Genomic DNA, 25894 nt, shown 5'->3' with positions numbered 1-25894 from the left:
ATTTTCCAAGGATTAGTTTCTCTGTTGGACCGATACATACATAAAATAAAATATTTTTCATGTTTTCTCTTTGCATTTACCGCCTGCAATGTTCTCTTAAACTCCAGCACTTCTTCTTCTTTATTTACTAATTCGATTTTCGAATGTAAGCGACCATACAATTATATCAAGATACATTTCATTAACTTATTTATATACAAATTAAATTTGATGTTATTTAGCACTATATATTTATAAATTACACTAATCCACTTTTTTAAGGTAATCTTGTGCAAATAATTTGAGCTGAGGATTTTTTAAAAGTACGGACCCAAACGACAGAAATCCTAGTTGGGTTTTGTTATGTCATATCCAGCTTGGATTTTATGGCCCCATCTAAACATGGTTGAATATTGACTTTTTAAACATATGTGAATCTTCATCTGACCTCTGAAGCTAATTTGTAGATAAGGGCAAGAATAAAATATTTGGAGAAATAATGAACTCGAAAACATACATTTATTGCCTCAAATTTTATAAAATATCGAAACTTTCCATGATTTGTATACATTTCGCATCATATCTCCAAAACCGTTAATTTTTTCTTAATGTTTTCTTTTGGAAAAATACTGGAATGTAATACACAACTCTTCGGAACATGTCATTGTTGTAAAATGCCTCTATCACGTTGTTTTCAGTATAGTTTTCAACGACCATTTAATAAATATGTCAATAATGTGGTGAAATCCGAAATGCGACAATAAACTGTTGGTGCGAACTGTGTTTGGAATACGTGTTGTAAAAGATATGATGCAAAATACCGCGGAAACAACATGAAGCAAGCATTTTAGAGTTTCAGAGTGTTCTGAAGAATTGTTGAGAACTTTATTTGGAAGATTTTTGCAAAAGGTTACTTGGTTCAACTCCCAGTAGTTTAGCTGATACTGACCAGAATTTCAGCAATTATGTACAATTTTCTATATTTTTATCGATTTTGATGCCTTAGATGGAGTTTTTCTTATGTGATCTGTTCAAAATATAAGTTCTACTAGTTTAGGGCTACAACATTGCCAAAGACAGCAAAGCGAAATTCCTAATCGATTCTGAGATAAAGGCCCGATAAATGCAAAAAACTGTAGTTTTGGACCGTTTTAGATGAGGCCATGAAATCCGAACTGGATCTGACAGGACAAAACCGTTCTAGGGTTTTTGCAGTCTCAATATGTACTTTCAAAAAATGCATACTAGAAGTTGTTTGTATTTTCAGTGTTGCATAGTGTTATTAAGAATTATCTCAAAAGTGTTTCTATTTCTTGCCGTATTTAGAAGGTTTGCCGTATTATCATAATTTATCAATTCTTCTATATTCTTTAGCTAAGTCATTTCTGTTCGGCCTCTGGTACGCCGACCTTCAACTGTTGCTTTCAGGATTTTTTGCAATAACCTATATTTTACATTTCTCATGATGTGTCCCAGATATGACGTTTTTCGTTTTTTGATTGTAGCTATGAGTTTTCTTCTTTGATTCATTCTTGTCAATACTTCGGCATTTGTCACGTGCTCAGTCCACGGTATCGTTAAAACTCTGCGGAAGACCCACATTTCGAAGGCTTCTAATCGTCGTATATCCGCAGCATACAGTAGAACTGACCAGATGTAGCATTTTATAAACTTAGCTTTTGTTTCTATGTTTACATCATGATTGACTCCGGCACTTAGTAAATACTAAAAGTATTTTGTTTTTATGTAAAGTTGCTACCCCCGTAAAAGTTTTGTTATTATTTTGAAGGCAACACAAATTGCTCGTTTTAGTTTAATTAATTGAAGCTATCTAAACCGTGGCATTCAAGTGGGCCGTACTTACAGATATTATGAATTTCATTTATTTATTATTCACTTTAAAATTAAACAAAGCGACAATTTCAACAATGTTTTTATCGAGATTATCGTTGTGTGGTATCCTTACCCACAACCTGCGAATCGCTATCCGCACAAAAGACGTTTTGTATTTGTTTATTAATTAAAACTTTCCTGTCATTGCAGATTATTTTGCAAATGGTTTTTATTAGAAGTTTGACTACATTCGTGTCCACGAAGAGAGGATGTTTATAGGTTTTTTTTGTTGCTGTTGTCCATTGAAAACTTCTGACATTTGTGCCATAAAATGAGAAATTTTATGCGATGTGCGTGCATTGGAGCTAGAACACATAAATGTCCGTTTATAAAATGAAGCAGGAGGGTATTTTCTGCCAGATCTTAAACCACAAACGGGAAATGTAAAAAGCATTGAAATAACAAGCTCACTTTGCCAGCGTTACTGTGGATTTTCGTTTTTGGCATGAAAAAATGCGCGTGGTGTTATTAATTTCCTCGCTGGTCTTTACTTCTCAAGTAATGTTTTCAATAGAGCTTGTTATGAATACAAATTACTTCGGAATCCATTGGTATGTGGTAAACAATTGCGGGTCCAGCTCTTTTTATGTCAGCGCAAATGCTCTTTGAGCATTAGGTTACATTTCGCTAACATTCCACCCGGGTGGATAGATGGTTGGATGGATATAGCGATGTTTGTGGAATTGAAAGTGCAAACGTTTTTAATCATAACATACCGTCTGACAGACACATTTCACTGAAATTATCGACAGCTGAGTTTGGTGGTACGAGGTGAAATTTAAACTTGGATAGAATGAAGTCATCAGCGGATACGGTACACAGAAACTGATGTAATAATGAACTTCCATTACAAGTAAGTGTGTGTATGTAGTTAAAAGTATCCCAGTTGTTCGGGTAACTAGGGAATAACTAGCAATTTTGCTGGCTACTGGTAAACACCCCTAGTTACCACCCAATCTACTCGCAATGTTATAGACTGGTGAATTTAACATGGGGATGTCATAGGAAGGGGTCTATTGTCTCCTGACTGCATTACTAGTAACCACCCAATTCGATAGTCGTGTGAAGGTAATTGTCTCTTCATTGCATTACCAGTAACCACTCAAATCGATAGTCTTGGGAAACCCAATTGTCCCTTCACTGCATTACCAGTAACCAGTCAATTCGGTACTCAGAAATGATAGCCAAAAATACTAGTAACTTAAAGACACTTGTTTTATTACATGGAGTGCAAATATCTTACAAAGGACAATATAATCTTGTATACATATATATAAATCTTGATCCTTGATACTGGAACTAGTGTATGACTACCTGATGCATCGACTTATGTTTATTTGGTCCTCGGAATGTTTTTTTCGTGGGTCCTTCCTAGAATATAATGTATATAATTTTAATGAAATGGAGCGATAATGAATTGTGTCAAGATATGTATCAATACTTACCACATATATATTATAAATAATCTTCTTAAATATATCATCCTTTCTATGATGTTGCTCGTAACACGTTCACGTTCATCATAAATTTTTTCACAACAAACGCATCAATAATTTTTTTTAATTATGACTAAACAAAATGACAGAATATTTTTTTTGTTTTGTTAAAAAAATAAATAATGTTGACAAGAGATTACAGGAAAGAAATATTGTCGATTACACTATCCATCGGTAGTCTATAAAATAGTCAATATATTACACGCTGCATTACCTGTAACTAGTGAATTGACATGATAGGCAGGGAAGCCCATTTCCAGTGGCAAAAGCGGGCTATAGGCTCTTTTGTGTGCCATTTTTAGGTGTAAAGTAACTAGGAGCAATGAGTAAATAGTTACATGCCTATGTCAAAGTAGACAATTGCTATTTATTGAACAACTGGGATTTAAATTCCAAAAAAATACAGGAAGTGAAGCAATAAAGAGCAATGATTGAACTCCAAAAAGTCCATAATCAGAAATGAAAAAAATTTTGACTTTTTATTAAGTGTCTATGTATTTTTAAATTTAAAATTTGTAGAATAGTCCATTCTGTCATTACTTTGTGTTTCATCGAAGTAATGCTAGGACGATATCCGTTTCAAATAATTGGTAGTCGATTTAGTCCTGTCCGTCTGTCTGGCTGCAGCGCACGAATATATCGTACCTCCCCCACAAAAGTTCAAAGTTCTACTCTAAAGTGGTGCCCATGCTTACTCCCGAACGGATCCACCGATTTGGTCAAAAATTGGATCTCTCAGACATATGTAGATCAGGTTCGAATATCCACACAAGTACAGTGAAGGATATATCTCGAACCGTTTTAAAATTTATTACAACGGTAAATTTGTTTTCAAGGGTGTGTACATGCTACCTGATATAACGGCCCAAAAGCTCTGAGAACCCCTTCCGGCACAAATTAATGTGGCTGATGGAATAATTACTTACGAAATGAGTATCCTATTTGAGCAAAACTATGCATAGTAAAGTTTCTTCTAAATGTACATAGAAGGTTTACATAAAGTTCTAAATGCGCTTAAGTGAAGTTTGAGGATAGCTTTATAAACTTTATCTGTGACCAATAAAAACGGCTCATGATTACGCTAATCTAGAGGAGTTACAGACATTGTTCTATCTGATTTAGGCGAAACTGTGCACTTTGTAATATTTCTCTTAAACCTACACCAATTTTCATGATGTTCTATGTATATCGGACAACACCTACAGGTTCCTCCCCCACAAAAGGTTGTTAGTTGGTTCAAATCCCAATAGTTTAGCTTCTGCTTATCAGAATTGCAGAAATTATTTAAAATTGTATATTATTTATCGATTTGGATGCGTAAGATGCTGCTTTTCGTAGTTAATCTGTTGACGCAGAAGTTTTCTTTGTTGCTACAATATTGCTGAAGACTGCAAAGCAAAATTCCTATTAGTTTCAGCGATAATGCCTGATCAGTGCAAAAAGCCACGTCTTAGCCCGTTTATATGAGGCCATAAAATCTAAACTCGTTCCAGCAACACAAAACTCAACTAAGGTTTTTATAGTCTCAGTTTGTACTTTCAGAAAATGCCTAGAAGTTGTTAGCATTTTCAGTGTTGCACAGTGTAATCTTCTTATTTGTAAAATTCACATTTCTATGTTATATGCAAATCAATACTCTTCTTGTGTGAACTCCATAATAACTAAGGTCTTTGTGACACTGATGGCATCGTAATGACCCTAACATAACACCAAATAGCACACAGTTGCTTCAAACATTTGTAGTAATATAATATTTTAATATGCCGTTAACATTATTTTTTGAGCGTCTACAAAACTGACAGATAATAACTGCAACTAAATAGGTATAACCGGTAACAAATGCTACGTACTACTAATCTAGATATTTTCACAATTAAATGAAAACATGCCACTTCTGGGAGCTAAGAAGATTTGTATACCCTCCACCATAAGAAGGAACGGGATTTCCCGATATTTGTTATTTGGAAGGTTTTAGAGGCATTACCGAACCGAATTAGTTGGTAATTTTTATTTAGTCTCGCTAGGGCTATAAAAATTTCTTCAGAAAATTGTTTTAATATTGCCCCCATACAACGGTATTTTGAACCGAAGTGGCTTTGGTATTTAGTCTTCGCCGAGAATTGTCGATATATGTAGTTCCATGCTGAAATATTGCTTTCATATAATCAACATTTCTTTTATAATTTCCGGCCTTTTGTAAAGAGCAATTTTCACAAATTGTTTGAGAATATTAAACATATTTTTTGTCTCATTTGTTCGTTGGTTTGTCATTGACCAATTTATCTCTTGTGGTTACCATAAAATGTAAAACACATTCGAAAACGTTCACCATAAAACATACAATCCATTTGAACTTGTAAGAGTAATGCAAACACGGCAATATGGCTGAATACAGCTTAATGGAAATTAATATCTCTAAGCGCTGCAGATAGGAACAATGTGGAAATGATGAATACCAAGAATATTTACTTAGCTCTGACCTTGCTTGCCAGAAGATACATACATACATACATACACATGTCTGTACATATATGCACACACAAATAAATATGAACATTTGTTTAGAAAGTAAATACATAGATGTTGTCAGTTACACATGTCAACTGAAAGTTTGGACGTTTGTAAAAGGATTAGGTTCGTGATAGGTTTACTTTCTTTTTACGGAAAATCGTGACAGTGTGTTAAATAAATTCGTGAGTGAGAATAACAGTTTTGTTAGCTACTAATAGAATGTTGATTTTCCGTTATAAATATTAAGAAGAAGAAGAATAAAAAAAGCGTTGGCAGTTCTGAACATTTTAGCTCTGTTCCTTTACGTGCAAGAATCTTCAAGTTTTGTCACTTCTTACTCGAAAAGCGTTCCTTTACTTCTGACACCATACAATTCATATGTGAGCAGTTAACAACTTTTACTACTTTTGCCGGTTTTACCATTTTCAAAAGTAAAGGTACAGACCATTTATTTACTCCACTATGAGGTTTTCAATGAACAGTTGTATCCTTACTTACAACATCTACAGTCGAACTTTTCTATAACGTATCTGTTGTAACCGACAAATTACAAGGTTATAGAGAAAATTTGTTATAGAGAGACTGGGGTAAAATGGACAAATGTTTGAAGACTCAAAAAAGTTCTTGTCATTTATAGCGATGTTTCATTTTCTTCCGAATCTAAATAAAAAACTTTTGATAAATGCACTGTTCTATTATATTTTAGCTACGTATTTACTTTTACAACCATATATTTCGTGCCTATTTCTGGAATAAATACAATTTTCAAAATTTTAGACTCTTGCAAGAAAAGGCTTCCTTTTAAATTCGCGCATACAAATATGCAATATTGTGCATATAAATGGCCACCTCTAATATACCTAATGTTGTTAACCTAACCAGTTAACAAAGCGGTCGTCCCATAGAGGTTAATGTATTATGGGACTTATCTAGATATAATTTTTCACGAAAAGTTTCTTAGGTCAATTAATTAAATTAAAAATTTATTTTTTGCGACAACCTAATGTATTTACATATGTATATGTTTGTTATAGCGCAGTAAATTGAAATTCTACACAGTCAAAAGCAGTGTAATTTGTGATAGTAATAATTTTGTATGACCATAGCCATTGTCTGCCAGAGATGTAATTTAAATTTTCGTTTAAAATCAGATTTTTAATATCCGTTTCACATTATTTGGTTTGGGGGTTAAATCAACAGCTGCTTTATGCTCTCTTTGATGATATGCAGGATAATATTTAGCTAACGGCTTTTAACGGCAAAGAGAATATATAAAGACAACAACCTTGCCCCAAGTTATTTAATTTCCTAAAGCTTTTTTATCGTTCACGCGCAAATCTAAGCCACAGCCAAAGATGAAAATTACAAAATAATTGTCTTTATTATAATACCGCATCAATTTAAAGAAATGTTTTAGTGCAATAAATGCTAATTGTTTATTTTTTAGACAACTAAAACTTCGAAATGCCAAATAACATATGTTTTGGTTAGAATATGCTAATTATGATAATAATTAAATGTGTGTGGAAACTTTACTCCTATATGATGATATCGTGAATTAACTTGATTTGTCTGACGTAAGATGTATGAAAACATCTGTCCAACATATCGAGATAGAGCCATTATAAACACTTATCTAAACGCAGCTACGTTCATATTTATAGGAAAATTTTTAATTTTTTAATTTTTTCTTTCAAAGTTCCCCAGACTGAAAAGTATTTTTGTTAGTGTAATAATTTAAAAATTGAATTTCAAAAATTATCGATTGAAAATTTTAAAAATGCTAATTCAATATTAATGTTTAATTTGTTTTTGCTTCTGTAGTGGGAAATAGTAAAATTAAAACGCACTAACAGTATCGGTAGGAGTTAGCGACTACTATAGTTTGGTCGGTAACTTACCGAAATTTTTCGTTAATTATGAATATAAATAAAAATTTCTAGTTACGGATAATTGTCGGTAATTCTGTCGTTAACTCGCTGGAGAATCGCACTACTGAAGTGCGATTCTTTAACACAGTTTTTGAGTTACCGACCGAAATCGGTAAAATTAAAATGCTTATAATTTCGGTAATTAACGATATTTTTCGGTAAGTCAGCGACGAATAAAAAGTAGTCGTAAAGTTCTACCGACAGCAAGAGTGTTGTCAGCTTTTATTTTAACTTTTCATTCATAATTTTGCGTTTCAATTTTAACGATTTTTGTCGGTAACTCAAAAATAATGAGTTATAGAATCGCACTACTGATCAGACATTCGAGACCCAATAGAGCGACTATGTATGGATTGAATAAAAATAATTGTATTGGCTTTTTCGTTTCCTTGGTTGTGATAAATGCATATCTCAGAGCATAATATCGTTTTTTAATAATAATATTCCATTTCATAAGCGGACTATTAAATATGTTCAGCCCAATGTTTGTTCTTTCTCGCTAACATTATTCTGTTTATAATTTGTGCCGCAGCACCTGGTGTATAGTTCACTATCATCGCTTTAATGTTTCCGTTGAATTGTTTTTTTCTTTGTCTATAAATCAGAACATTTTGTGATTTATTTTGCCCGAAACAATGAAATAAAGAAGCGAAACTTTTTAATATATTTCACTGAAACATAATTTATGGTCATTAAAATATTTCGCCGTCGTTTCTTTTAAAGTGTTATCAAATAAAAATTAATAAAGAAATTACCTTCCCCTTACCATAACACTGAACATCTCTGGCGAAATTTTTATGCAAATTCAATGTTTGCCGTCTCTCCAGAAACCGCATTTACTAATAAGAATATGGGATGAAATATAAAAAAATTAAATATCTTAAATGTACATCTTATGTCGCGACATTTGTTTTGAGGGACTTTTGGTGTGACCTTAACTGGTATAAAAAACGACTGCTTATCCGTAGTTGCCATTGCCGGTTAACTGACATCGAACCATCGCACAGCTGTGAAAACAAACGGACGGTTGGAATATTCGTCAACCACCAAAAGTTTGGCTGCGTAACAATAAGGTGTAATAAAAACACACTGGGGAAAGATTAACAGATACCTACGCCAACAAGTAAAATTACTTAGCACAAAGGACATGCCTGTCCTTGTCATTGTCCCACGTGCTGGTGACTAGCATCCCAAGCCATTTGTTACCATTATCTGTGGATATTTGCGCTGGTGTTACTGTCCTGGCCACCACCAAAACAACATCGAACAACTGATTATAGCCGTTAGTTAATGCGACAACATAGTAGATGAGGCTGTGCAGGTATGCTTGTTTATGTTAACTTTTGGGATTTGTGTTGGACTTCCCATTTCTTTGCATAAATTTCAAAATATTTCTTCGAAAAACGGGGATCTTAGAAAGTGTGTTTACCTACCTACCACACCATACATCCCCGTAGTGACACATTTTGGCTCCATTGTCAATTGTTGTGGTTTTCACGGCATAAATTATTTGAGCGAACAGTAAAAGGGAGGACAAGCCATCTACCTTAACCACAGGACTAAAATTATCTCTCAAAATGGAAGGACTTAAATTGAAAAGTTATTACATTTTGTTAATCAGATAAGTGGGCCAAGGAATTATTGCACGTCGCAACTCAAATTCGTTATGGAAATGTGAGATGCTAGCAGGAGATGAAGAGGATGAATGTAAATTTATGTTTGTTTATTTGGACATCTTTACGTTACTGTTATATTTTCGGTTATCTGGTTGACAAAGGTTTGTTAAAAATCCGTCCAATGCTTGGAAGTTGACAGAAAAAAAGGAATATTTTAAGAGGCATAAATTCAAAAGTGCGGAGTTTGGAAAGGAAAAACAAAAAATGAAAATAAATTCTGAACAGATTTTATTTGTATAGAGGTATTTATAAGTCGAATAATAGAAGTTTGGTTAGAAGCCAATTTCTTTATATGGTGGCTATTACTATAGACATGCCGAGGGTGGGATATGCCCGATGGGTCCGATTCCCCGGCCAGGCAACATCAAAACACTTTTCAATGGTGGCAAAATACCCCTCAGTAATGTTGGCGACATTTCCTGAGTATATCAGCCATGTAAAACTTCTCTACAAAAGTGGTGTCTTAGACACGCCGTTCGGACTCGGCGATAAACTGTAGGTCCCATATCATTGAGCTAATATGAATCGGGGTGCACTCATTGATATTAGAGAAGTCTCCTTTGTCCCATATTGATGTTTGGGGAACAATTATATATGTTGATAAAGGGCCATCCTATAGCACTATGAAAAACTGGTTTAATGAATTGAAACGTGGCCGACACTAGCTAAAAACCGAATGTCGTTACGGTCAGCCAAAATCAGTCGTTGTGCCAGAAAAAAAATTAAGCCGCGCGTGAACGGATAACGTACCGTGAGATAGACGCAACCTTGGACATTTCTTCCACCAACTAACATTTAATATTGCATGAACACATGGCCGCAAAAATGGATTTTTCTCTTTAAATCCAGCAAAATTGGACAATCGCCTAAAAAAGAAGCTTTTGTGGATTGGTAGAAAAAAATTGTGAATAAAAACGATCGTTGTGTTTCAAACGACGTTTATAAGATCGTCACGGAAGACGAATCTTGGATCTATGCTTAGGCGCCCGAAACAAAACAGGAATCGACCGTTTAGGTCTTCGAAATCGAGCCAAATCTAACGAAAGTTGTTAATGTATGAAGCACTTTGAAGTAAATAGTACCCTGTTTCTTCGGCAAAACTGACCGTATGGCGACTATACGGCTTCAGAAATGTAGGACTGTTAATTCTGAGCGGTACACTATAATTTGTTTGCCTGAAGCCTCCTAAGAAATTCGAAAAGCGAACAAGAGAAAACGATTCATTCTGCATCATGACAATGTGTGCTCTCACACATCGATTCAAACCAGCGCCTGTTTGACCGGACAAAACGTGGAATTGATGGGTCATCCGCCGTACAGCCCTGACTGGGGAACCAATGACTTTATTTGATTTCAGCATATCAAGAAAAAAGCCGTGGTCAACGATCTTCGAAATTGCCATAAAAGCGTTCAAAAACCATGTTTTGGAGGTGTCTAAATCGGAGTGGAAAAAGGGATTCAACAATTCAACAATCATGCAATAATTCCAGTGGCAGGCTACGTGAATTGTATATTCGAGAAATATAATCAGGACCACAATGACTACCCGCTGTAAGGAAAAAAGTTCAGTGAACTGATTAAGTTCATCTTCGAAATCGATTTGAGTTTGGCACAAATATTACGATGTGAAAAATTTGTACCAGCGCAAAATCGAAATGAAACGCAAAATCGTGAAGCGTTCCATATTTTTTTTATGAGTTAGGGCATGAATTATACCAAGCAACGGCCCTGACCGGCTTTAGCATGGCAAAGCTCAGGACTTCTATTGTTCCCTCTTCAACACCAAAAGGTGATGCACTGTATTATAGCTGTCATGAAACAAAGCAGCACAAAGGTTGGTTACGGATTCTTATTTAGTAGGAGGTTAAAACATCGGTCACCCTTGTAAATGAAAGACTTGTACCAAATTCGGATAAAACAGAGTTTTTCAACACCAGTTTTATTTGCGCTCATGCTCCCATTAAAGACGAGTACGAGCAGACCAAAGATATATTTTACGAAGAAGAAGGAAGGAACATGTGACCATTGCCGACCTTTTTTCACGCAAGGAATATCCAGATATCCGCTACTAAATCTACGGCAACTCTGTTCACCACGTGAACGGCGCAGTATAGAAGAGAGTTGAATGTCGTGGCCGATGGTAGCAGAATTCCTACCACAAACTGCCCCAAAATTCTAGGGGTCACTTTCGACAATACTTTCACGTCGTCCGCGCAGTACGCAGCTAACTGCGAAAAACTGAATTGTAGAAACCTGGTCTTAAAGTCCCTAGACGGCAGCACTTGGGGTGCAGATAAAGAAACCTTGTTGACCACATATAACGCGGCAAGCTATGCGGCGCCAGTTTGGCCCTGAATTTAGTTGATACGCACTGGAAAGATATTCAAACTTGTCAGAATGCCGCGCTAATAACAGCAACAGGGTGCCTCCTCAAGTCTCCCCATCTACATGGGGAGGCAAAGAAATGCTTTCGGTGTTACCCTGAGAGAGGGTAGGCACGACACATTCAGGCACATCAGGAAGGATATCCACGCTCTAGAGGGAGAGCTCCAACGATACAGGTGAGAATCCCTGGATCAACAGGCCTATCAAGCAGGTTTAAATAGCATTCACACGGGCGCAGTTTCTAAGGCCATAAGCAAATATAGTGTGAATAAAGTCCTCGGAGTACATACACCATCTATCGCAGCTGAAGAGCTTTAGCTGCCATATAAACCAGAGTATTTTGGCTCAACTACACTCGGGATATTGCAGTGCGATTACGTTGACCAGCCCATGTCATAAGAATGACCGATGATGAACCCGATAAAAAGACGTATAAATACGAGCCGAATGGCGATACACGCATAATAGAAGACCAAGGCTTCGATGAAGTATACAAGTGAAATACGAGATCGAAAACACAATATTCGAAATTGGAAAAGTAAAGCAAGAAATAGAGGGGAATGGAAATCTTTCCTTAGTTCGGCTTACAGGACAAATGTTCTGCATAGCACCAACTAAGTAAGTAAAATTTGTACCAAAATTGATATTTATTGTGCTCACCACGCAGTTGGTTATTTCGGATCTTATGGGTAATTATCTCAGAAAAATGTGTGGTTTTGATTAGGACCACAAGTACTACTTATGTTAAATGGTTAAAACAATCTCAGTCATCCTTTTTTAGCCATAATGCTAAATAAGCTTCCCACGAAGGGACTAGTGAGAGTTTTTTTTCGGTCAACGTGGGTTATGTTTCGTTTTGTATTGTTCCTATGGAAAATACGAAACGATTGGAAATGTTATTTACAGCCTGTTCATGTATGTCGACCGAAAGGTTTTTTGCGCCCCGGAAGTGGAAAAAAACCATTTTCTGTTTATGTAAACGCTTTCGAAACGAAAATCTATGCGACCGACAAGCCATACGAAATAACACGTTAACGTACACTTTTCCATTAAATTTGGCTTTATGTATTTCGAAAGGGCTGTCTCTTATAGAAAGAGAATGTCAAAAACCCTCACTTGCTTTGTAGCTGCCGAGTAGAACGTAAACTCGCGAATCACACCGAAAATCTTAAAACAAATTGATGCAACACAATCTTGAAACAAAATAAAATTTTTTTAGACACGTTTTAATGGGGGTTTCATTGACTATTTTGAAGAAATCAATAAAATAAAATAATTCAAAATACCGACACATTTTATTTTTCAAACAAAACAAATCACACATATTCCAATGTTTGTATGTATATGTGGATTTTGTTTTCATTTCTCATTTGGCTCTCATTTATGGAACATAGTTGTACAAATGTACATTCAAATTAGTAGTATTTCGCATAGGATACGTAAGTCTTATGCCAGACTATGAAAATTTTCATTGAAAACGTTTTGCCATTTTCTTCCAAATTTTCAATGACGTCTACACACATATATGAAATCATATGAAAATTTTGATATTTTCATTGCCTGCATTGGTTTGAGAGTTACGAATTTGAACACAAAGAATAATTTCAGATTACAGAACCATGTGTACAGAGTTTCTCCCCCTTCACACCTCTGGCCTATATACTCATTTTCACGTACATGAAAATTTTCATAGTCTGACATAAGACTAACGGCAGTCGCAGGATAGTTTGCGAAATACATGAACGCATTTTTAGACGGAAGTGAGTGCCTGCTTTCCTTTCGTACAGGTTTCCGTGCGACATACATGAACAGGCGGTTAAAGTATTTTTACGTACGCTGGGTATTACCCTTTCAACCCCACTGCCAGTTACGTTATGTCAACAAAAATAATAAACCGACCAAAAGTACCCATTCTGTAGTTTTCGTATAATTACTATTTCGTTTTTGTATAGTCTGGTACTGTTTGCCCTTTGTCAGGTTTTTGTATGTGCTTTTGGTGTATGTCGCATTTGTTGCACGTTTGTCACTGAGTAAAATAAATTTCTACCAAAATTTTTGAAGATGTTACCAAGAACTTACCAATATTTTTCCTAAAGCAAAAGTCTTAATTTTTATACCATCCTCATAATATGGAGGGAGTACAGAAGTTTATGTTACTCCTAGAATGTTTGGTATTACAAATGGACTGTATTGGTGCACGGTACCTCCCGATTTTCGGTATTTTGAAGATGGTGGCCTCAATATCTAACCGCAATGGCTGAAATTTGGCACATATAGCCTGTTTATGTATGTCGATACGAAAATTTATGTGAATAAAGCACGGCCAAATACACGCCGAAATATTATTTCCTTTGCCTTTGCTTCAAAAAAAAAGCAAATTTTAACAAGTGAGCAGAGGCTATAGTCGGGACTATACTATGACTATACTACCGACTATGTAATACCCTACACCACTACCCCTGTGCATAAGCTTTTCACTCGTAAACATTTCTTTTAGGGAATATTATCCGACTACAACCAAGCTTAATGTGCCTCTTGCTCTTTGGGACCCCCATTGGGAACCAAAATTTCGTGAATATCCGATTAAAATTGCAACATGTAACGTGATTACAAGAAATGGAAGAATTGAATGCATTACCGGCTATTGTGGTATCTCCATTGTTTGACCACATTCGCCGACTTACTTTGCATCAATATAAAGGTAATATTTTCTTCTTCTTCCATAATTAAAATCGCACAAATGAAAAGTTGGGTTCTATTAGCGACTATTGCGATATATTCGTTGTTTGACCACCTACAACAGCTTACTTTACATCGCTGTAAAGGTGATATTTTCTACTTTCATTTAATATACCCTTATATAAGCGAAGATATTCGCTTTGAAATAAGACGTTAATTTTCTCTCCAAATAAGTTTTTTGCCCTTTCCGACCCCTGAATATTATCCGAGCTTCACCAAAATCAATAGGCTTCTTGCACTCAGGGACCTTCATCAACACCCAAAATTTGGTGACGATCCGATCAAAATTTCAACCTGTAGCGTGATTGCAAAGTTTAGGTCACAGACGGACGGACGGACACACATAGCCAAATCGACTCAGCTCGTCCAGACATTAATTTTGTTAAATATAACTATGGGTCTACGACCATTATTTCGATGCGGTACAAACTTTTTGGCCAAAACCAACTTATAATACCTACCCTCCCCACATAGTGGTGTAGGGTATAAAAACACACATATGGTTAGTAGTATTTCTTACGCAGTTAAATTCTGATCTACGTACATAAACAGGCTGTTAGTCTTCGTTGGGGGAATAAAACTTTACACCTGAAGGTATAGGTCCAAGTCCTTACACAGCCCCCATAGAACGGTACGCCAGATTTTCTGTATTTTGAAAGTTTTAGTTACAGTATTCGCTAGGAGTAAAAAATATTACAACAGGTACAGAACATCCCTTTCAAGAAATCACACAGTATATGTATGTCCCCTATAAGGGTACCCCCGATTTAAGATTTTTTGAACATTTTATTCACATTTTTCTACCGAATTGGTTGGGTTGGAATTTTGTACTCCCACAAGAACTATCCATGTATATCAATCTAGCAAAATGTTTGTAGCCAAAGAAGTAGATGGATGAATCATGAGTGCAAGTGACTTCGGACTACATCTTTTTATGTGAAAGAAGTCATGCTTTTTACAAGGGCATGGTGCAGAGAGGCTGCAGTCCATTTTCGATCCACGTCATGTCTTTTGATTTAGTGCTTTGGATTGAATTTAGATACATTCTTCGGAATGTGTTTCTAGTCAGTTTAAATCTATATTAAAAAAATAGTAAAGTGTTTGACTCAATGTCTGATTGATTCATCAACGTCCAGACGAAACGGTTGAAGCTAAAATCTTGAAGTTTCGGGTGTGGATCACTCTTGGTACGAAGGGGTCAGATAAGGTTAGGTTTTTGGAAATTCGAACTAGAAGGGTACGAAAAGTACTAAATGTGGTACCATTTGTATTAGACAAACGAGAAGAGCTAGAATACTGAAATTTGGAATGAGGGTCACTAATGGAGAGTAGGATAGGTGTACCGCAGGGTTTTTAGAAATTCGAACTATTAGTGTACGAAAAGAACTAAAATGTACTAAATTTGGTACCACTTGGTATTATGTGGACGGATAAAGCTATAAGTTTGGAACTTGGAATGAGAATCAAGGTTAAGAAGTAGGGTTATATATGGAGGTGTTTTTGAAAATATGTTCTCATGTGTACGGAATGTACTAAATTGTACTTTTGTAAAATTTGCTTTTAGGGGAACCGATAGAGCTGGAATACTAAAATTTGGTATTAGGATTATTGTTAGAGTGTAGGATTGAGATATGGAGGTCGTATTGGAATTTCGAAAGCATGTGTACGAAAAGTACTAAATGGTACTAAATTTGGTACAATTTGGTTTTTAGTGAACCGATAGAGATAGAATCCTGAAATTTGTATTTAAGATTACTGTTGGAGTGTAGGATTGAGATATGAAGTTAGTTACAAAAATTCGAACTTATGTGTATGTACTGAATGGTACTCAATTTGGTAAAATTTGGATTTAGATGAACCGATAGAGCTGGGTTCTGAAATTTGGAATAAAGGTTACTGCTGGAGTATTGGTATGAGATATGAAGGCATTTCCGGAAACACGAACTTATGTATACGAAAAGTACTTAATTTATTTGGTATTGAGTGAACCAATAGAGCTGGAATTTACAAAAAGTACTTTTGGAATTTACAAAAAGTACTAAATGGTGCTAAATATGGTACAATTTGGTTTTTAGTGAAACGATAGAGCTGGAATCCTGAAATGTGGATTTAAAATTATTGTTGAAGTGTAGAATTGATATATGGAGGTAGTTTTGGAAATTCGAACGTATGTGTACGAAAAGAACTAAATCTTACTAAATTTTAAAGTTTTTGCCTTTTTAGGGGCGAAGGCCATTATTTGTGATATTTAATTAATTTAATTAATCGAGCTTTTTTATGACCTAAGGAGATTACATTGAAAAATTGATATCTAGCGAAGTCCTACACACACACACATCAACCATTATGCGACGATCGTTTCGTTAGCTGGTTAGGCTAACATCATCAGGCATATTAATGTGTTGTTGTTGCTAGACAATTTTCGCCATTTGGAGCTCCTATTTATACATCCAAGATTGCAAATTTTGCATTTGTGCAGTTCAAATTGCAGCTTTTTATTTCCAAAGACGACTCATTTGTCCCCCTTCTATTCCAGAAATCAATTTTTTCAATGTTACATTCATATTACAGTCGATAGCTTTTTTTCCATCGTAGACTGTATATATGTCTTTCAAATCGAAAGATTTTTTAAGTGGATTGTGGTTTAGAATTTTTCAATGTAATCTCCTTAGGTCATAAAAAAGCTCGATTAATTAAATTAATTAAATCTCACAAATAATGGCCTTCGCCCCTAAAAAGGCAAAAACTTTAAAATAAAACATTCAGCTGAGCCCGGCTGGGATTCGAACCTGGGTCGTCGCCAACTAACAGACAATGTTGCTGACGTCTTAGCGTTCTAAACCACAATCCACTTAAAAAATCTTTCGATTTGAAAGACATATATACAGTCTACGATGGAAAAAAGCTATCGATTGTAATATGAATGTAACATTGAAAAAATTGATTTCTGGAATAGAAGGGGGACAAATGAGTCGTCTTTGGAAATAAAAAGCTGCAATTTGAACTGCACAAATGCAAAATTTGCAATCTTGGATGTATAAATAGGAGCTCCAAATGGCGAAAATTGTCTAGCAACAACAACACATTAATATGCCTGATGATGTTAGCCTAACCAGCTAACGAAACGATCGTCGCATAGTGGTTGATGTGTGTGTGTGTAGGACTTCGCTAGATATCAATTTTTCAATGTAATCTCCTTAGGTCATAAAAAAGCTCGATTAATTAAATTAATTAAATCTCACAAATAATGGCCTTCGCCCCTAAAAAGGCAAAAACTTTAAAATAAAACATTCAGCTGAGCCCGGCTGGGATTCGAACCTGGGTCGTCGCCAACTAACAGACAATGTTGCTGACGTCTTAGCGTTCTAAACCACAATCCACTTAAAAAATCTTTCGATTTGAAAGACATATATACAGTCTACGATGGAAAAAAGCTATCGACTGTAATATGAATGTAACATTGAAAAAATTGATTTCTGGAATAGAAGGGGGACAAATGAGTCGTCTTTGGAAATAAAAAGCTGCAATTTGAACTGCACAAATGCAAAATTTGCAATCTTGGATGTATAAATAGGAGCTCCAAATGGCGAAAATTGTCTAGCAACAACAACACATTAATATGCCTGATGATGTTAGCCTAACCAGCTAACGAAACGATCGTCGCATAGTGGTTGATGTGTGTGTGTGTAGGACTTCGCTAGATATCAATTTTTCAATGTAATCTCCTTAGGTCATAAAAAAGCTCGATTAATTAAATTAATTAAATCTTACTAAATTTGGTTTTGTATGAATTAACAGAGCTGCAATTCTGAATACTAAATTTGGTGCCATTTGGGGTTGGGTGAATGGGTGGAGGTGGAGTCTTGATATTTGGAATTAAAAATAATTTTTGAGTGTATGATTTTGATATTTTGGATATTCGTACTTATGTGTACGAAAATTACTAAATGGTACTTAATTTGGTATTGGTTGTATGGATAGAGTTGGGATTTGAAATTTGGTATTAAAAAAGTATTTAATGGTAATCAATTTTGTATAGGCTGTAAGGATATAGTTGTAATTCCGAAAGTTGGAATGAAGGTCGCTGTTGGTGTGTAGGGTTGAGATATGAAGTGGTTTTGGGAATGCGAAAAGTACCAAATGGTACTATGTTTGGTATTGGTTAGGAATATGATGGAAAAATAAAAAATTGTCTATATGGTACATCCAATACAAAAGGGTATACGGACAGAGATAGAAATCTGAATTTTGGTATTAGTGTCATTGTTGGTGAGTAGGATTGAGATGTTGAGGCGGTTTTGGAATTACATACCGTATGTATACGAAAGACACCAAAACACACACTAAACTAGAGCCGCTCAGAGAAATACAAACAAACAAATGCATGTGTGAATGTATGAGCAAAAAAGCAACAACCAAATGATGTTTTTGTTCACGCATAGTGTACGTGAGGGAGAAACGCAAATCCAAAGACAACTCAGCCCTGTACAACATTTGTTATTGAGACTTTTTGGAATTCCAAAATTGTGTACAAAAATAACAGTTGATGTGTAGGATTGAGATAAGAATGTTGCTTTAGAAATGCCTACTATATGTACTTAATGGTACTACATTTAGAACAATTTTGGTATTAGATGAAGGGATAGGACTTGAATCCTAGCCTTGGAAATGAGTACTACAGATGTACAAAAAGTAATAAATTTGGCAAACCTTGGTATTGGGTGTATTGGGTGAAAGGATAGAATTAGAATTCTGAAATTTGGAATGAGAGCACTATTGATGTGTTTGGTTTGGTAGTTATTTGAACGAATTTTAATTCGAATCGTATTGCAGAAACCGGTCATAACTGAACGAAAGGTAATAATTGTATATCGTTAGTATTGGGAAGATTAGGAATCGAATTATGTAATTTGAACAAAATGTTCAAATTTTACTTTATGAATTCTATGATTTTTTTTTTTCAAAATAATCTGGTTTAGTCCCACAGATGCACAGTGTATCCACATATATGGAGAAAATGGTCAATAATATTTCCTGTGGAAACAAAACAATCTTCAAAACAGTATAAAAACCAACCAATTTAGCGGGTTAAATATACCAACATTTTGGTCTGAAAATTTTTAAAAAATTTTGAATATAGATCTTAAAGCGTTCTTCCTGGAAGTCGCGTACAGCTCACGTAAAACGAATTTGGAAGAAAACTTCTTGACCTTTCAACTGATGCCACTTTTGTTAATGTACGTGGTCAGATAACAGAGTTATGTCTGTAGGAACCATATTCTATGGCAGTTTTAGTCTGCGACCCACCATTTAATACTGGTTAGGATAAAACCCATGATCTATTATTAAAAAAAATTAATCTATTACATCCTCCTTCAAAATCCTATATAATATTTTGCGATATTTTGAATATATTTACTTACACGTAAATTGTTAGTTATATTCACGTCAAATCAAATGTTCCGACTTTCGAATAAAACTAAAACTAATGTATTTTGAAAAAGGTCCATGTCGTAGCTATCAGTGTTGCCAGATGTTGTAACAAACATTTGACATCCAGTTTTTTATTTTTGGCCAATGGCTGGAACCACTGTGTGTTGTTGTTTTAATATTTTAAAAACAACTAATTTATTAGTGGAGAAAATTTGGCATTGTTCGCTAAGGGGTAAGGCAGGGAAGAAGGGAATCAACAAAAATTCTGTTTGCAACCTCTTTTCTATAAATGAAAACTTTTCGCTAACGAAGTAGCGGGCATATGCTAGTATGCAATAAAAATGCAAGCCATTAATAATATCCCAGAATAAAGAAAACACATTTTTTTATTTATGTAAAAAAGATGTATGAAGTATATTAACACATATTATAAAAAGTATCCAATAAATTAGACCGCTATTGTGTTTACTTCCACAGCTCTGCGTCATCAAGTTCCGCTCATCCAAACTGTTTTTTATGTTGCTTTCTAATCACGAGTTCACTTTTCGGCATGGACTCCAAATCCATTCCATTCATTCTAGTCTCGCGGATTACCGCAAAAAAGTTCGCAACGTTTAATTAACTTAACTTTTTGTACTTTTTTATTTATAACAAAATGTTAGAAATGTAGACACTCTTGTTTGTTTTTGGAAGAAATAAAAAAAGTCCTTATTTGTAGGGATCGACAAGCTTTAAGAAGCAGTTGCGTAGAGATCTTCTTGTAGGGATCTCTACGCAAAATGTAATAAACATAATGCATGAAATGCTCCAAAAAACTATGCAATCACTACTTTACACAGAACAACTTCAAATAAATTTTGCTGGGAAAAATAACTATCCATGTATATCCGCGTTTTATACTAGCACCCATGAACCCTTTTTGGCCAATTTTATGTGTTTCGAGGCTTTTTTATCAAATTTTCGAACCAAGATTGATGTAATTTGATATTGTGTGTTGTCAGAGGATACAAAGGCTCAATTCGGAAATTTGTAAAAATTGGTTCATATTCTGGAAAAAACAACTATGACGCCCCGTGCTAGCTCTTTTAAAATGGTTTCCTACATTTTTCTTCTAAAGTTGATGTAACTTGGTGTTTTGGAATCTCAATGGGTGGAAAAATCGAAGCAGAAATGTATCAATATAAACTGATTATCACCAGGTTATATAATGTGCTTCTCCGAAAATAAGCCTTAACGTGGAGGATGTATTTTGTACTTTCATAAACGAAAGAAACTAATTATTCCTATTCAATACAAGTTCGAACTTAACACCGTTCTTATTTGTTTTTCATTAAAAGGTTTTCGTTCGGTCCGAGATTCTGCATGTTCCCGATGTTTTTTTTAGACGGGATTTTCCGGGACATTTTTTTTGGAAATACAATGGAATACGATAATTCGTGTCCCGATACTTCGTAACACACTGTGGGTCTCTTGTAAAAATTGCGATAATTCGTGAAAAGTACATACATTTTGGTTCCTCAATAATTATTATTTTTTTCTGGAATTTAAAGTCTGAATAGTTGGCAACGTCAATGAATTTGTGCGTTCTGAAAAATTTTAATCACAAAACATAACTTTTCTTTTCTTTGAGGCCATTTCCTTGTTGTTTTAGCCTAAATTTTTATCGCCAGCATTTTTAAGGATATAAATGTATAAGTAATGTATAACTGACAAATCGCGTATATTAGAATGGGAAGTCAGTAATAACTATGTTATGTTTGTATGTTCAGATAAGTACACATCTACATATATCACTGGTGTCCTCATGGTGCAATTGTGAAGCCTTTTACGCAAAAGGTTAGCCGTGTGAAACTATTTACAAATGGATTTGTTCTACGTTCGATACGCTCTTCGAATCATATGAAGAACGTCCAATATCGTTGAGCTGAAAAATAGAATCGAACAGGTCTCTTTGACATGAAGGATGTCTTTGCTTCGCATATTAGTGAGGAAAAATTGGTTTTTGACCGCATACATAAAGATATTCTTGAACAGCTGCCATATAAGATTTATTGGATTTTGGGGTAATGTATTTAGTGCTATTTTACCATTAATATTGTTCCAAAGAAATAACTAATGATACAACTATAAATAGAAGGGGTGCGTATTTTATTTTTGATATCTATTTGTCACAAATTCGATACCCCATAGTCCAGGAACAATTTTCATTCCTGATTTCCCGGGAATGAAACAAAGTCGGGAATCCCATACTCTAGTAACAACACATTAAATTTCGCCTACATTACAGTTCCAACAAACACTGATACACGGCACAGGAGGCTGGATGGCTACTGTTTTTACTGTGGAAGTCTACGCACAATGGTTCAGAAATGGATTTTCCCGGCGTAACGATTGTTCATTTCTATATGGGATTCTATAGTAATCATACTGAAACTAGGGAAACCAAAAAAAAAATAGGTCAACCTATTGGAAGGTGTGGACGTTGTGTGCTCCTAAAGAAGCCAATTTTTTTCCCCAATTTTGGAAAATACGTAATTTTTGGAATAATTATTTCAACTCAAAACACTCACATTTTGATGCACAATATGGAGAAACTCCAAATTTTAACTTTGACCTTGAATTTCTCTTAATTTGATTGCTTCTGATGTAGCGGAAGGTTTTATAAAAAATATATATATAAAAATATCTCTATCAGTTCAAAAGTTACATTGTTTTAACCCAGAAAAAACGATTCTGAGCCACTGTGCTACGTATATTTTATAAAAATGGACAACAGTGGCATTTAAATCCCTTTTCTATTTGTGTATAAAAATTTTTTTATAGTTTCACTTACCTGGCTCCAGTGTTGTTGCCAGTAGAATGGATGGCAGGCAAAGTAAGATGATTCGTAATTCCAGCAAATGCATTGGCGTTATTGTGGGCAACATTTGTGGTAGCTCCTTCAGTTGTATTTCCTGCTACAGGATCAATGATGATATTGGAGCAGTGGAGGAGAGCCCGAAGGTGTTTGTCACACGTTTAGCATTCGTGTCCTATTCGTGTATGGCCGGCAACGTGATCGTGCCTCCTCGTGATGCGATCCTCGGAAGGCAATGTTAATTCTGACTCAGTTGTTGCCAAGTAGATAAATGCGAATTGAACAAATCGTTTTAACGTTTGTTTTTGTTGTTATTGGCAATGACAGAGCGATTTATTGTTCTACAATTGTTGCAATGACAAATGACGCATGGGTATAAATGTCGCTCTTAAAGTGTTATTTTGCTTGTAATTCTTGAGTGTGTTTTTATAGTTTGCTGGCTTCGGTTTTTGTGTGTGTGTATGTGTTTGTGAGTTTGAGAGTGATTGTATTGTTTTGCAATGACAATAAAATTAATTCGATAGCGTTTTCTTTTGTATATGTTTCTTCATTTTTTTGTTGATAGATGGTGATGGTCTTTTTTGGTTTTCTTTTTGTGGATTTCTTTCTGCACTTTTTGTACACTTTCTTTGCTCTCTAATGCTTATTGTTATTGGTCCATAATATCATGCTTTCCTATTGTGCGAATATTTTTGTTGGTCATAATCGTATTAGGTTGTATAATTTTTCATGTATTTTTATATTTTTTGTGTTCCCTTGGTCGAATGAAATGTCGTTTCTTTTATTTTCTCATAGCAGGGATATCAAGTGATGCTCTTTGTTGTGCCAAATGATGGATGATGTCTGATTGGGTCAACTATAATCGAATTTTAGTTTTTTTGCTTTTTGGTGCCTCTCGTCTGAATACAAAGCCAAAGATATGTTGATTTCTCGTTTGGTATTTTACATTTGGTGGCTCAGTTCAATTATGGAAATCATACTCAGCGGTGACACAAAATACTTGATTATTCGCGGAATGTCACTTGCACTATGATTCGCTCATTCGAAGGGGGTTTTGTTGTCCGATATGTCTTTCTATTTCTTTATTTCCTGCACAAGAAAAGCAGTTATAGTACAACACAGTTTGGTTTCTGGGGTGGCGTATTCCAGTTGCGTGTTGTTAGATTGTAGGTGGTTTTATGTTGTTGCCGTTGCTGTTAGTTGAATTGGTCTATTTCCTTCCGTTGAGTACAGTTGTTCTGTGGGCGTCTACTGATTCGCAATGCAAAGGAATTGCTCCTGATCCTTAACTGAAAAGAGGGAGAAAAGAATAACAGGAAGAATTTATAAACGAGCAGTTCTTCTTCATGATTTAAGAAACTAAATTTGCAATTTTAATTTCAGTGTGATGTGAAAGATGGGATAAAGCATAGATTGAAACTTTGATTTTCTGCATCGACGGTACGCACAGATGCAAACGTTCGTTTGACAATTGTCGTAAAGTTTGATTTGCATCTGTAATTGAATCCTAAAGTTATTAATTTTTTAAGTTTATTTTTTACTGCAGAAACAGAAGATATGTGTTGAAAGGCACGGCAGTTCTAGAACATGACATTTTTAAGGTGCTTTAATATACCTTCTTACAATTTGCAGGTTGTCGTAAAGTGAATTTGTTCACCGGGGGCTTGAAATAGTTCGTTGTTGAGACGAATTGAAACTTTTTGTCCGTGACTGGTATTTTGAACTATATTTTGGTTCCTATCAATAAATATAAGAATTCCATTCGAGGGAAAGAAATTAAAAACTTTTGATCAATTCAAAAACATAATTATGCCATTGGCCCCGATCCTTTAGGATAACTACATTTTCGTGAAAAAAAAAATGTTTAAGTATCCTATATGGATATTTACTTACAGTATTTACTTACTATGACGTTGTAGCATTTTTCTTTACTTAGATAATAACGGTCTGAAAGCTTATATTGTTGCTCTGTTCACTAATAATAACTATTGCTAATTCAGTGAATTTGTAACCATTATAGTTTGCATTTTCAAGCTTATCCCAGGTAAATCGAAATTCCATTAAATCCTAAACGCCGATAACCATAAGTTGCCTGACCTTTGCCAATTATTGGGAATCTGCTATAGTAACTTGTTGCCAGCATCAGATGCGTCTATCATCAATTTATATGAGAAAATTTCGTTGATAAGAATTTCTGAAATTTTCAAGTTGAAATAGTTATATGGGCTTTATTGTACAAAATTAACATATGTTGAAACTGAGGTATGGTGTATTGTAACTCGCGAACAATTATCCTATACCATAAGTTTTGAACGCATTTCTGTAAAATAAACTGTTTTAGCACTATTCACCGAGGGTTTTTTTTAAATAATAATTTGAGCGAAAACTGTTGTCGTATTAATGCAAAAAATAGGAAAAATACGTTGAAGGAAACGAGTTTTTTATATTAATTTCCAATTGGTTGATCCAAGAAGAAGTTAAAGAATACACATCAGAGACGAAGTTCCTAATGCATGTTTTTTTAATATATCCACTGTTTTTGAAAATATCGGGTATTAAAACGAGTTTTGAGTGCGTCATTGCTTCTTAAATAAATAGAGCGATACACCTGTTTCAAATGTATGAAAACTGATTTTTAAAAACTATAACGAATCCAGATTCCAGATTTTTCCTAAATATTGAGTGCTACATTTAGTTCATATTATATCAAGAATTTTTAGAATTTTTTCTAAATATTACAATTATAGCGGTCATATCTTTTCCGCGCAACGGTCGAGGTTATTTGCAAAAACATATTTGAAATGACGATTTTTTCTTTATCTATGTATGGTAAAATGGGGCGCCTTCGCCCCTTTTTTGTTCAAAATGTTCTCATATCGAAACCGTTAAAGTTTTTCTAAATATTATTTTTGGTAAAAATATTAACATATCTTGACTATAAGTTTTGATATATAAATGCTTATAATTTTGATTTTAAAATATTATTTTGGAAAA

At 34.7% G+C, this 25894-nt stretch overlaps 1 protein-coding gene across 7 annotated transcripts in view; it reads right to left on the bottom strand.

The window, feature by feature from the left end:
- The window catches only part of dpr12 (defective proboscis extension response 12), a 508475-nt gene that overhangs the window by 56140 nt on the left and 426441 nt on the right, over positions 1-25894 (bottom strand). For all 7 annotated transcript variants that reach the window (XM_073992337.1, XM_073992340.1, XM_073992338.1 and 4 more), the window contains one exon: positions 22877-24189. In XM_073992337.1, the coding sequence (XP_073848438.1) occupies positions 22877-22970 (94 nt within the window). In that variant the 5' untranslated portion in view covers positions 22971-24189. The remainder of the gene's footprint in view (positions 1-22876; positions 24190-25894) is intronic.

Source organism: Musca autumnalis, unplaced genomic scaffold (assembly GCF_047663935.1).
Source record: "Musca autumnalis isolate F117 unplaced genomic scaffold, ASM4766393v1 scaffold_5, whole genome shotgun sequence".
Taxonomy (NCBI): domain Eukaryota; kingdom Metazoa; phylum Arthropoda; class Insecta; order Diptera; family Muscidae; genus Musca; species Musca autumnalis.
The sequence above is the reverse complement of the archived record's forward strand: the minus strand, read 5'-3'. Positions and strand labels throughout refer to the sequence as shown.